The sequence below is a fragment of the Ambystoma mexicanum genome, chromosome 9 (assembly GCF_040938575.1).
Source record: "Ambystoma mexicanum isolate Mex_15411 chromosome 9, UKY_AmexF1_1, whole genome shotgun sequence".
Taxonomy (NCBI): Eukaryota; Metazoa; Chordata; class Amphibia; order Caudata; family Ambystomatidae; genus Ambystoma; species Ambystoma mexicanum.
In genome coordinates this window covers 624,486,062-624,500,037 of record NC_090931.1, presented here as the reverse complement: position 1 = coordinate 624,500,037, position 13,976 = coordinate 624,486,062, and the positions used below count along the sequence as shown (strand labels likewise).

The 13,976-nt window shown below is 46.2% G+C and overlaps 1 protein-coding gene across 4 annotated transcripts in view; it reads right to left on the bottom strand.

Annotated features, from left to right (window-relative positions):
- Positions 1-13,976, bottom strand: part of FLOT2 (flotillin 2) — a 566,437-nt gene that overhangs the window by 349,080 nt on the left and 203,381 nt on the right. Inside the window, exon 3 of one of the 4 annotated variants that reach the window (XM_069615303.1) lies at positions 11,396-11,470. The exons of 2 other annotated variants lie outside the window; for them this stretch is intronic. In XM_069615303.1, the coding sequence (XP_069471404.1) occupies positions 11,396-11,470 (75 nt within the window). Of the gene's footprint in view, positions 1-9,502; positions 9,594-11,395; positions 11,471-13,976 lie in introns of all 4 variants that reach the window. One more of the 4 variants, XM_069615305.1, reaches the window with a different exon arrangement.

Below are 13,976 nucleotides of genomic sequence, written 5' to 3'. Positions count from 1 at the left end.
CGCATCCTCCAAATCCACGACTAGGAAGTCGCCCTCCTCCAGCCGGCCCAGCACGTGCTGGAGGGTGACCATCTGGAACTTCTGTGCCTTGATGTATTTGTTTAGCCGACGCAAGTCCAGGATGGGACGCCAACCTCCTGTCTTCTTTCTGACGAGGAAGTATCTTCAGTATACTCCGGAGCCTCTTTGGGACGAGCTTGATGGCTCCTTTCTTGAGCATTACCCTTACCTCTAACAGTAGTTGAGGGACGTGGTTTTCCTTCCTGGCCACGGGAGGAATTCAGGGGCACTTCTTTAGAAATTCCAGAGTGTGCCCGTGGGCCAGGGCATCCAGCACCAAACAGTCGGTGGAGATGGACTGCCACACGCTGACAAATGTCAGCCGGCCTCCCACTGGGATGCTTCGGTGGGGGCCCGACGCGACGGCCGGGTCAGTCTTGCTTGGAAACAGCCTTGCCGCCCTGGCCTCCCTGGCGACGATGGCGACGATGGCGAGATCCACCGGACTTGCCTCGCCCCTGTAGGCTTCTTGCGACGAGGAGCAGGCTGCCTGACGGTAGGTCTAGGAGCCGCCGCCAAATCCTTTGGAGGCACCTTGCTTGCCTCCAGAGTTCCGAAAGGGCGGCCGCTGCTGCTGCAGAACTCCCAAGGCCCGAGCAGTCTCCGTGTCGGTCTTGATGGCCTGCAGCGACTCATCCACAGTCTTTCCCAACAGATTGTTCCCGTCAAAGGGCATGTCCAAAACCTTGGCTTGCACGTCCTGGCGGAAATCTGTTGCCTTGAGCCACCCCCACCGTCGAAGGTAAACGCTGTTGCCCAACTGGCAGAAACCGGTGTCGGCAATGTCTGTGGCCACAGTTATGGCGTGGTCCGACGCCACCTCACCCTCCTGTAGGACGCCAGGGCCTCTGCCCTCTTGTTGTCCGGGAGGAAGTCCAACAGGGGGGCGATCTTGTACCACAACTCCCTGTCGTAGCGGGCCACAATTGCTAGGGCATTGGCCGCCTTAATTGTCGTCCCATGGCGTCCAACTTCTTTCCCTCACCGTCCGGTGGGGAAGTTGAGGATGAAGCCGGGTGAAGCCGATGCCCCCCCCCTGCTTTCTTCTTGGCCGCCGCTGAGACGACCGAATCCGGGGTCGGCTGCTCCCTAAGGCACAACGGGGCGGCATCTGAGACCCGGTACTTCTTCTCGTACCGGTCCCTCTTGGCAGGTGTCATGGATGGGTTCCTGAGGAGGGCAGGTCCCTCGTCCCAGATGTCATCCAGCAACGGCACCGCAAGGACCATCTTCCTTTTGGCCATGCGCCGTTGGTAGAGGAAGCCTTCCTTCTCCTCAGGGCAGAGTTGAAAAAGCTCGGATGCCCTGGCAATCATGGCGTGGAAGGAGCCAATCTCGTCGGGTGGGGACGCCCGAGGATTCGGAGACGGGAGGCCAGTTCCGTCGTCACCGCCGTCGTCATCTTTCCCCATCGTGGCCTTGTCTGTTCCCGTGTCGTCCCTCAGGATCGGGGAAGGCAGCAAAGGCTGAGAAGGCAGTGAGGGCTGAAGGGGCACTGGATGAATTCTCCTTTTGTTCAGGGGGCTTCCAGACGGACCCGGTACAGCTGGGTCATCCGTCGGGGGCAGGGGCAGTCTCGTCCTCATCTCTGTGCATAAGGCTTGGATTGCCGTCAAAATGGCCACAGAGTTGTCCTGAGGCTCGGGTTGCAACGGGCTTGCCAGGAGGGACGGTTGTTCCTCCACAGGAACCTCGTTGTCGTTGCCACCCTCGCTCTCGTCGTCCCCCTCCTCGGGATTCCTCCCGTGTGGCTGGGCCTCTTCCAAATTCTCGGTCAGTTCCTCCTCGGAGGTTGTGTGACACGGCCACTCACCCCCCCCTCTTTTTCCACCGGGGTCTCCACGGGGGTCTTCTCGATGGGCCTAAAAGAGGATTCCCTCCGAGGAGGCAGGGAAACTCTGGGCCCAGAGGTCGCCTCCACAGGCTTCGCCAGGGCAGCAGCGACTCTCTCGATAGAGGCCTTAGCCGGGTGAATCAAGGCCATCACCACCTTGGGCACGCTTGAGGCCTTCACCTTAGGGGGAGGGTTACCGCTTCGCTCCCCCTCAGCTGGTTCCTCCGAGATCAACCGGGGCCTCTTGTCACGCTCACCTGATTCCCACGGAGGCGCAGGTCTGGCTTCGAGTGCTGATGCTTCTTCTATGGTGAAGCGCAGGACTCTGAGGATGGACAGAAAGGGCCCCTCTACTCTGGCTTTTCTGGCTCGCAGGAATATTCCCCTGTGCGTGAAAGGGAGTATTACCTACTGACGGAATAATGCTCAAGCCTCCCACTCCCTTCCAACCCTCCATGATACCCTTCCACGATTCCCCGTGAAGTCTCACCTTAGGGTCTGGAAGGATGAGTTCTCCATCCTGCTTCTGATGCAGGGGCGCGTTGAAACCCAGTTACTTCACTGGATTGAGGTTTGATGGGAGTTCAAAATAAGCTTGACTATTCAGGTGAGGCGCTGTAAGAGTTCTGTTGCAAGTTCAAAAGTTCAAGCTTAATAATGTTCATGGTCTTATTGCAGCAAGCGCTAATGCTTATGTCTTTTTCCCCTTAGGGGCCGGGGTTCTGAATGCTGGAGATATGGCGCCGACCCGAAGTGAAACGTGCAGTTCCAGTAAATGACAGGTAAGCTCTGGATGAGCGTTCAGGTAATGTCTTTGCATTCGGCTCATTCAATGTCTGTCTTTTTCCCCATAGGGGCCGGGGTCCGGAATGCCAGGAAGCAGCAGGACCCGAAATAAAATGGGAATGACCCAACAGGTAAGTCTTAGAAGGAAACTGAGCCTTTCCCATTCCCTTCCTTCTCTCACCTTGTCTTCTTCTCTCTAGGCTCCGAGAAGTGGGTGCGGATCCGGATGATCGCTGCTGAAGATGGAGGCGCCCAGGAAAGGTGAGTTAAATGCAGCGCTGCAGCGATCGAAGCGAAATGCTTTTAAAATGATGTCTTCCCTTTCAGGATCGTCGGTGTGATGTCTCTGTGATGCAGCTTTAGCTGGTAAGGTCTTCTTTCTCTCCAATTCTCTCTTATCTCCCTTTGCAGGCGACCCAGGTTGCTGACAGGCGTGGCTGAAGTCCAGATGCAGGAGCTGACACGGTGAGCGTCCAGCTGCGAGGAGCAGAACGCGAAGCGTGAGTTGCTGATCGGGCGTGGTTTAAATAGCTTTGGAAGAAGTTCCAGGCATGTATCCTTCCACCGATCAGGTATGTATCCTTCCCCGACCACACCCAGGTGGAAAGTAATCCCACAGGTAAAGTAGTTCCATTCAGGCCTCAAGAGGGCCTGAATGTAGGAGCATGGTCTGCATCAGGTAAGTGCACATTAAAACACTTGAACACATGTCTAGCTTTATGAGCCTGGCGCCTAAGGCGCCAGGACAGGGGTCCAACATGAGCCTGGCACCTAAGGCGCCAGGACTGTGTCCAAAGGGCCCCAGCTTGGGCCCGCTGGCACTTCCCTGGGGGGAATAATGCCTGCCTCTGGGGTTGCTGGGTCGGACCTGGCTCCTTGGAGGTAGTCATGACACCTCTCCAGAAGCTTAGCCGGGTTCTCGGATTTTCTCTTCCCCGAGCCAGAGCGTTGGCTTGTGGTTGATGGCGTCGGTGAAGGTGCGCCCTGCCTGGCAGCCAAGGAGCCCGAACGTTCGGCGCCCGCAGTGCTTTGCCTTCTGTTGGGCACCAGTCGCCTAGGCGCCCTCACAAGACTTAGAAGACCGCTCGGACTACTTCTCACCTGCTGGGCTCTTGCCTTCCAGCCAGTTGGAAAGACTGGTCCGGTGATCCCTCATCGTCCGATCCGACATGTTAAAGCAAAACGCACAGTCCTTCCCCACGTGCGTTTTGTCCTCGTGGAGGCAGTAAAGGCATTTTGAATGCTTGTCCTCGAACACATTTTGTAGGTTGCATCCCGGGCAGATCCTGAACAGTTTGCCGTGAGTCGAGCTTCCCTTCTCCTGGGCCATGTTCTTCTCGTCCACGAGGTAGGCCTCAGAAACTTCTGGAATCCTCCAAGAAGCGTAACTCGAAAAACTTCACCCTTGAGGGGTGTAGATAAATCTGAAACGGGTCCCCGTTGATCGGAAGTAGAAACAGTGGAGCTCGAGGCTCGATTAAACCGAAAAATGAGAAATCTTTTTGAAAAAGCGCAAACCGCAGTAAAAGCTTGAGAGCTATAGCACGAGGACTCCCAACACTTGAGCGTGCAGTAAAAATCTGAGGATAGCTGCCAGGGGCGGGGCTTAGGGAGAGGGCAGTCATTGGCTGGGGGCAGTATGACCCAGAGACCAGTGATTGGTTACTACTAAGAAAGACAGATCAGAAACGAAACTGATACTGATTTTTTTCCTTACCGAGGATTCCCACCCTGGCGGGGAATATTCATGAGCATGTGAATCCATGCCAGACCCCATGCTGGATAAATATACCTTCTGCAAGTGTACCAACCCTAGCAAGCAGTGATGGGCCCCCTATCTAGGGGAAAGATGAAAAGAAAACCATCCCTTATTTCCCAAACACCCACTTGAATAAGATTTTAAAATGGTCTTCAAAACTAGTCTGAATATGCTTTCTGGACTATCCATTTATCATGCATGTAAAAAAAATCTAAAAACGTCCTCCGAATTTAGGATAAGGCAACTGTATAATCTTAATCCACAGCGTCTACTACTTGCATATAGCCCATTCATTTGTATGCATCGCTGAATGAATTGGCAAAAAGAAATCAAGTGGGAAAACGACCTTCACTTGAAGCAATTTTAAAACCAAAATTGTATACGGTGAGTTGCAATATCCCACACATCCGTCTTCATCATCAACCGGTTTTGGTGGTGAACAACATTTTATACCACCTTCATCAGGAGGGTAGGCTCAGCAAATGATCATGAACCCTCGTGTCTTGTTCAGTTGCCAAAGCAAAAACACAAGTCAACTTCGGGCTGCGAAGAGTAGACACACACACATTGTAGTGCGTAACTCAGCCGTAATCTGATAATTAAGGTGCACGCCTACAGGGGAATTGGTATCCACTTTTGTATTTTCTATCGCCTTTCATATAGCCAAGTATCTTGCTGTGCAAGGATTCTCTCGTTTCAGCCCTCCGTAGCCTACTTGGATCCAGCAGTGAGCTGGGAATATTAAGCATGAAATTGAGAAAGGTTGGTTTCATGCAAGCAAGAATGTATTGGAGTTATGTTGGTGTATTTCAAACAGCACGAAGAACACGTTGGAAGGTATATTAAAAGCCTGCTAGCAGTAGGAAATTGTGGAAGAATACGCTGACTAGAACACCTTTTGGAGCAGGTTAGTTTCATGTGGGGAAAGATACTTGCATAAAACATAAGGGCATGGAACGAGTGGTGGGGGGAAAATCAAGCACACAGAAAGGAGACCGGAATAAGCTTCACAGTATTGGTATCAAGCTTAAGAGAAATGTTAGAAGATAGTGCCGTCCCAACTGAATTAGACATTTTGCCCATTCATTACAGGGTTGGAAGAACAAGTTTTATCAATTATTCAGTTTTGGAATCTCTGAGAAAAGGTCTTAGAGATGGGGGTTCTTGCACATGGGAACTCAATATGTGGTCTTCCGTGGATCTTTTAATACTCAAGAAGGCAGTTCCGTTTTTGTTCTAACAATCTAATATTTGGGTCACTGTGCTACTGGCATGCAACTGAATTACTACTCTTAAAGGCATCAGAAACAAAGTACATTTTTGGGGCATACATTCTGTAAAAACAAGGATCTTCATGCAAAGAGTAATGCATGAATGGGATCATTATGGAGTCTTATTGTACAGTACTCTCCAAGTCCAGTGTTTGCATAATGGACTTTTGGCGAGTACGACATTGTGCGCACGGTGCAAAGGGAGGGGGACAAGTGACTAAATGGCCATCTAGTAGCTTGCAACTTTTTACCACCAAGATAAAACTCCTCGTCCTCCTCACCTTGAGCTCAGGAACACTAATGTGGGAGGACTGCTACGTGAGACCACAGTATCATACAGTGCGGCTCTTCCAACTTTCTCCAAGGAGTCTGTAGTTGTGAAGGTCTCTGGCTCGGAAGCACTGAGGTAGGGGTCTGCAACCTGTAGCACTAAAGAGGTTACGGAATGACCGATGATCCCTCACCATTAAATATGCTAAATAGCATTGATGGGAGTTGCAGTCCAAACATTTGGCGGACCAAAGGTTGCAGGCTCCTGCACTAATCGAACTTCACAGAAACAAAAGCCGTTTGGTTTTTGTCACTCAAAAGGACATGTATATGTTCGCTAATCAACATAACATTTACATGTTGAAGGAAGCAATACATGTGCCTTTGGGAGACCAGGAACAAAAAGGATTTTGTTGTGTCTGTATTGTAATCCCAGGTCATATGAAAAATAAAAATGGGTCACTGTTCAAATGCTAATGGAATCGTGAACATAAAAATGTTACTATCCATCACTGAAAGTTCTGCAGCAATTCTTTAGTTTGGAACTTGATGTGACTACAGACTGTTCGCTTCATCCCAATGCATTGCTAGTTTGCACTCGACGGGCCTCAAATGCGATGGGACAGGCTTTATCAGTTGAATGCGAGCTTACTTTTGGCTGGACGTTATTGGGACCCAGAGGATAGAGGCAGACCATGGACTTTCAGGTCATTCAAACACAGCACAGTCAGCCTGACAATGTCACTGGTAAAGGCACCAGAGCAAAATACCATCTTGCCTTACTCTCATCTCTGGACTACTGGACACCTTTTGGGATTGAAAGATACATAGGTACCGGGGTAGGGGGTTAAAATGGGTGGGGGTGGGGTTAAAAGGATAGAAAAACAGGGGGGGTTGGGGCATTCCCCCCCAAATAAAAATAAACTGAAATTTACCACCCTGATTTTACTTTTAGTAAAATCACAACCATTTCATGGTGTGCCTGGACCAATCTTTGTATCCACTTCTTCCATAGGACATCACAGTGTTAGCACCTGCCTTGCATTTGACTGGGTGTAGTATACCTAAATGCCAAAAAGCTCTTTACCATAAAAAGCCAGGCCCAAGACCTTTTAATGAGCCTTCTAAACGAGATGTAGAGTTGGAGTGAATGTATGTAGAGCAGACAGTCATATCTATGACCCAGTGCACTGCCCAAAAGGGCACCTGAAATAGGTTTCCTAAAGTTTGTGGCTGCAAACAACTCCACTCTGTGCAACAGTAAGATTCAGTCCACTTAAACAGCACTGGTATTTGTCTGCAATGAGCAAATAGGTTTGTCTATGTTGTCCATCTACACATTGATCTGCATGCTCCCTCTATACAGGGGTGCAGCTGTGAAGGCAGTCAAGCTGTTCATTGTACAGGGGGCCACAGCAAGCACATAGGACTGGTTGAAGGCTGAAATACAAAACCACCTCAGTGACGGCAGTGACTTTCGTCTAACCTGGGATGATAAAGTATGGAGTGAAAGCATTTTGCCTGACTATAGACCCTCTTACTACTAGGATAGTACTAAGGTTGTTTGAATCTGTGTCCACCTGCTTCTTCTGGGATGCACAATAGGAGCTACATCACCGAGACCAGGGGCTGAGGAGCTTAGCCAGGTTACTCACCAGGCGCTGGTGAAGAAGTAGGTGGCACCATGGGTTAGAAACTAGAGAACTTGGTGCAGGAACAACTTCAGACCCAGACCTTGGCTAAGGCTCCCTTTAAGAAGCACTTCTGGAGAAATGACCAGCAAGCAGCCATTTACGCCCTGTACAACTGGGATTCTGTAGGTGTGGGGCAGAGGCATGTGCCCAAGGGAGTCCTCAGTGAGTATGCTGGTACCTACACAATGTCCCAATCCTCACATCCTAGGGAGGTGTCTAGCCCAAAGGCACCCGAGAGGGGCTGCAATGGTGGCTGCCACGAAGTGCAGAAGCCTGGTCAGCGCGGTAACCAGCATTACATTGCAGAGAAAAATAGACAAATGAAGGGGTGAAAATAACAAAAGTAAAGAGGGTAAAAAAAAGTGCCACAATGAAGAAAAAATGAGTTGTAGGCAATACTATAGTATTGCAGGTTGGTTTGGGTTTAAGTGGGGGTGGGGTGGAGTCCTAATAGACTTCAGTTAAAAATCACACAAAGGGGAGGACAAAAAAGAGGAAAGAGGTGTAAGTAGACACAGGGGTCAGGGTTGTGCCCCTGTAATGGGTATTAGCAAGGCAAAAGTAGGTTGAACGTAATAAGGCAAAAGAAAGTTAGCACAAAAAAAAATTTAAAACCACAAAACCAGGATTCTAATTATTAAAAGGACCACTAGATAGCGGTCACAGACTATGGAAACAGACTATGTAGATAATATGCGCAATGTAAAATCTATGTCATTTCTTTAAAGTTAATGTTTTGTTGTATGTGTATTTAGATGTATAATGCCAGCGTTATAACCAGTCAGCGCAGTCACTATTGACAAGCTATTTATGTTGGTGCCAGCACACAGTGGTTTTATCCCAATGCCTAAGGGGGGTGCGTTACGCTACAAGGTCAAGCTAGGGACTCTGGGTGTTACACTGGTCCTAAGCTGGAGACCATGTACTGGGCTAAAAAGCTTAGAGTAGTTCCTGAAATATGGAAGTTGGAGCAAGTGTGTGTGTTTTGAAGGGGGCGGGGCTTACAAAGAATTAGCTGCTCCAGAGTGCAGCCTTTCATTGCTTTTTCTATGCTGTGCAAGAAATTCTGTGATCTTGGCAGCAAGGGTTTAATGTCAACAAAATGCAAATTCAAATATAGAAAATAGCTACTGCTATTCATAGAGGGGAGTGCCACAGAACAAAGCCAATCTTGTGTCAATATATCGTACACCCAGCTCGCTCACAATCTACCCAAGACAGCAACCAGGGGAAGTCCACAATTCACAAAAAAACATGTATGCTGCACTGGTTGTAATGGGACAACATGGCGCATTCTGCCACTTGTGATGTAGAACACTATGAAAATGCCCTGATCAATGTACAAGCTTCAATACCATCAGCATACATCTGAAACCTACCTTCGAGGTATTAACACTGCCAATGGGCACATTCAAAAATATGTACCTTGCCCTGAGAGTGGTAAACCTAGCAATATATGCAGCATTCCAATACACCAGCACCTTTTCTGTACATGAAGGTAACTTGCATTGAAGAATGAAGTTTCATAAGTGACTTCAAAATATTTGTCAACAGTAGAAGCATTACTTAAAACCAACATCAACTAAAATATCAGGATTGCACTTGTTGTAGTGGAGTTGAACTGTGCATTACCCACAGAACCAATTTCTATAATCACTGCACTAGGAATGAGAGAAAGCAAGGGAGAGAGGAGGCTGTTGGATTTAATATGCCACTGAAGGGAAATGGTTAGTTTTTTAAATATCCCCTGCTGCCGTTGCTGTATGAAAACATGGAGAGAGTAAAAAAGAAAGGAAATCAATTCGTTAGAAAGCGTGTGCTTCATTACCTGTGCAACCCCAGTTACGTAAAGCGGGACCCCCTCCGATGTCTCAATATTCTCACAGCGACAGAGGATGGTCATAACCTCCAAAGACAGTCTGAGTAGCAGTAAATAAGGGTAGGACAGCAAATATACAAAGCAGTTATCAGAGAGAAAAATAACATCCACCGAAGAAAAACTGGACTTTTTGGGGTTTTCACCTATTCATGCAGCCAATGTACAGGCATAAGTGATTTAATTATTTTAGTTTTCTGCCAAGAGTATTTGTACAGGTCTCTAACCAAGATAGACTCAGTTAACCAAAACCCCACGCTATTTCTTTCCAATTACTTGCGTGTTGAACGCGGCTTCCTCAAAGTGGCCAGTGGGAATGTGTCCATGAGTTTTGTCTGTTAAAAGATGATGCTGCAGTACAACGGAATCACAGTCAGTCTTCTTTGTTCCCTATGATCATGGTTTAACAACTGCCTAGCGACACTGCTTCAGAAATAGCACTACATTTCTATTCCATATTCGTTTTAGAGGACTTTACACGTTGTCACAGCTACTCTACCCCATCTCTGAATCTAATGATAGCAGTGTTTACACAGTTAAAAAGGCCAGGTCTTGCGTCCTTATGATACTGCCACCTCCCCCATCATCTTAATTTAGTACTCAAACAATTTGTATGCCAATTAGTCATGAAAGATGCTGCTATTTAAATACGATTCCAGTGGACAGTCCATGTCTTGGAAACGTATCTGGTTACTGAGAAAGGGATTTTATTAAATTGAGAAAAGGGATGGGATTGGGAATAAAGAGCCTTGGTAGGAATACATTTCGGGACACGAGAATCAACACAGGATCTGGTTATTCCTGATATTTCAAAGCAAAAAATGGCTTTCTGCAATTTGTATTTGTCAATGCTACACTGGCAAACTCCTTAACATGATCCCGGACCTGCCTGCACAGAGGGTACCTGCGAAGCCACATGCATCTATAAGTAAGATAAAATATTTAAAATCGACAATTGAGCAAGATGTGCAAGTAAGTAGGTTATCGCTCAAAATCAAGTTGAGCCATTTTATCCATTTTCAGATAAATTAAAAGGCACACTTTTTTTAAATGCCTCGACTTCACTACAATGGTTAGTTAACATGACAAACATTCTATGCATTATTAATGTACGGCTGCAGTGAAATAGTTGCATGGCAAAACTGGCCGTAGTAAAATATAGACCCACACGTAGGCTTGTGATTATTTGTGCTTATAGGAAACTAACTTGTTGTTTTCCTTCAGCTATTGGTATTTGATGTCATCGAAACAATCAGCAGTATTCTGTACCCACGGAATCCAACCACTCGACAACTACTGTAGAACACCATCTGGTTTCTGCAGTTAGTGCAGCGGGAGCTATTGCCCTCACTGCAACGTACTGTACCAATAGAACCATAGTGCCCAGGGGTCGAAATAAGGATTTGTGGCGCAGGAGCAAAAAGCAGCTCCTGGGTATCCCGCATCAGCCAACTTTGGTGAACTAGGAGCTAGTCAGTCAGAAATCTAACATCCACATATGTGGCAAACTTATGCCCATTATATATGGCCCATCATAGTTTAAAAGATCTTCTAAATGTGTTCTAATGCTCCTTCAGACAAATTCCCAGTTGGCCAGGGGAGTCAAAAGTTACTCCTTGGGGCTGTTGGCACCAATATAACCAGGTAAGCAGTATCTAAATAGCTCTTGGCAATTTCGAACCCTGGTCCCTCCCAAGATAAAAAATAAAGAATGGAATTCTACATCGTCCAGAAAACAAGAAAAAGTCCAGTTTTTCCTCTTTTTAGTATTATTAGAGGGGCACAGCGTTAACAGTTTACAGATTCCATAAATCAATTGATGTCACACTCAAATGCAACATAAACCTTTGGCAAATAAGCGAGTAGAGTCTCGACAGGCCATCTGTAGAGAAACAAAGCAGTATAATGTCGAAGTATTGACTGAAAAACAATGTAGAAATTATTCCACTTCACACATTTGGAAACAGACAATTGTTAAATGGTGTTCTGACCATGGAATCCACGGTAGCAGAAGCCAGACATGAAATAAGGTTGAGCAGCTACTCTCAGAACAAGAGACAAAGAAAGAAGGAGTTTTCAAATAGTGGTTAGTGGTATTTAAGGACAGCATTTGAAATAACATTTGTAATTCTATCTAAGATGTCACTTGAAGGAGAAAGCTCAAGGTAAACAGTAGCCACAGTAAAATAAAATACTTAGTGAGAGATGAAATAACATTAAGAACCGGAAATTTTGAGTAAAAAGCACTATTCAAATACAATGAGGCAGTATAGTTGAAAGAAAATCTGAAGCACGATATGAATGGCAAAAGCAATAGGCCATTCATTAAAACATTTACATTATTTCAAAGGCACTCGACCATTGCCCAGGTAACGCCAGTTGATGGGACATAGGATGCTGGAACTCCTGTCTGTATTGAAAATCATATCAGGTGCCCGCAACAGTGCAACCTTGAAGTTTCTCCTTTAAGTTATGTGCAAATGATGTGCCCCACCCACCCTTCACCAATTTGTACTTGTGAGTTTCCAGGACCTTAAAGTCATAGAAAAGATTAATGGTGTGCTTTCAGATAAATCCAAGGAAAGCCAAGCATACGCCATAACAAGTGGAATCGAGAATGACAAAACAAAAAGTAACTTACCTGCAATGCTAGCTCCCTCTAATGTTTCTCATCACAAATTGCCAACTGTTTGGGAAACCTAGCTTCTTAATAGCCCTTTTAAATGCTTCTCTACAAAAATCACCAACTGTTTGGTAATTACCATTGTATTAGCGCTTTTGAATGCTACTCTTCATAAATTACCTGTTTGGAGAGGCTGCCATGGTGCTGCCTACCTTCACAAATCAATTGTTTATGTAACCGGGCATTGTGCTTGAGCTTTCCATTGCTACTCTTAGAAATTAAAAACTCTGTGGGTGACTTGGCTAGCTTACTGTAAAAGCTCTTTTCGCCATAAGTACGCAGAATATCCTGGAGCTGATTGCGAATCAGAACATAAAGAAACTACAGTTAGTGGTTAAATATTCTATGTTCTTGATGGTATCCAGTTATAATACCGAAAAAAAAGTCGAAAGCAAAAATGTCGAAAAAAATGTCGAAAATAAAAATCTGAATTTTTTTTATTTGTATGTTTTTTTGGGTTTAGGTAGTACAAATAAACGGGGGTTGGGGAACCACCCCTATAAAAAAAATAAAAAAGATTTTTTTTTACATTTTTTTTCGACATTTTTGCAGTCAACATTTTCTCTTTAAACCCTCTAGATAGAGAGTCAATATGGAAAGGTTGGAGGGATATGAATTATGTTTGCTAAATGCCTTTTTCTTTTCAAATTCCGCTATTTGGAGCAGCCTCTCAAGAAATTAAGGCATGCTTCCCTCACCGCCCCACCACCCCCTGTAGAAAAAGCAGAATGTAAACATGTAAACCGTTTTAGGACAATAGGTTGAGAGGCATAAACTGAAACACACTGCAGCAAACGGTACTGCTCCCAAAAACCGATAAAAAATACATTTTGAAACTAGTTCGCTGCGACTGGAAAAAGGATGCAGGACCTTGAATGCATGAATAAATGGTCACAGACAAGTAATGCCATCTGCTTTTTTAACAGGTGGCTCAAAGCACGACCAAAAAATAACTTCAGAGATCGCTTACCTTTAAGAAAATTAAAACGCCTCCCGCTGGGAAAACAAAACTGAACAAATATGTAACAGATTTTGATTTGCTGAAATGTCTTCAAACCATTTTTAACTTTGAAAAAAACTAAAGCCGCTCAACATTAAGGATGCAGCTCACTTACTCTCTTAGGAGAAATGACGGTCCACACAAGAAGAGCCAGTTTCAATTCCAAGATCAAAATAAAACAAGCATTGCCAATTCCAATAGTTTGGGCTTTTGTGCAAGCATGAAAAACGTAATTTGCATGCACTCCCGTACTGCCATTACCTGGCCATCAATGGTGGCAGCTGCAAAATGGTGCGGTACCTGGGCATAGAGCAGTGCTTGGCAAATGCCTAACACAAGCCAAAACGGTTGGCTTTGCCAGGGCTTGTTTTTAACAGGACTGCAGTGAAGGCCACGCATAGTGCTTATAAATCGAGTGGCTTAAGGTGGACCCAATTAACACATAGTTCCAATTAAGCCATTAACTCTCAGAAGACTGCTTTGAAAAATAACAAAAAAAACTGGCAGGCACTTTGAACACACATTTTGATTGGAAGGCTTAAAAGTTAGCTCAAAGACATACCAGAAGGATGTGTTTTGGGTGGGGAGAAACAGGAAGTGGGCGGGGACTAGCCATGGGGGTTAGCATGGGCAGTGTGACAAATTGAGGGAATTTGTCCTTCGACCCAAGGAGGGAGCCTCCCCCTTTGAGGCTAGGGAGGTGAGCCTGTTCCGCAAGACCCTCCCTAAGGGCTGGGCAAGTG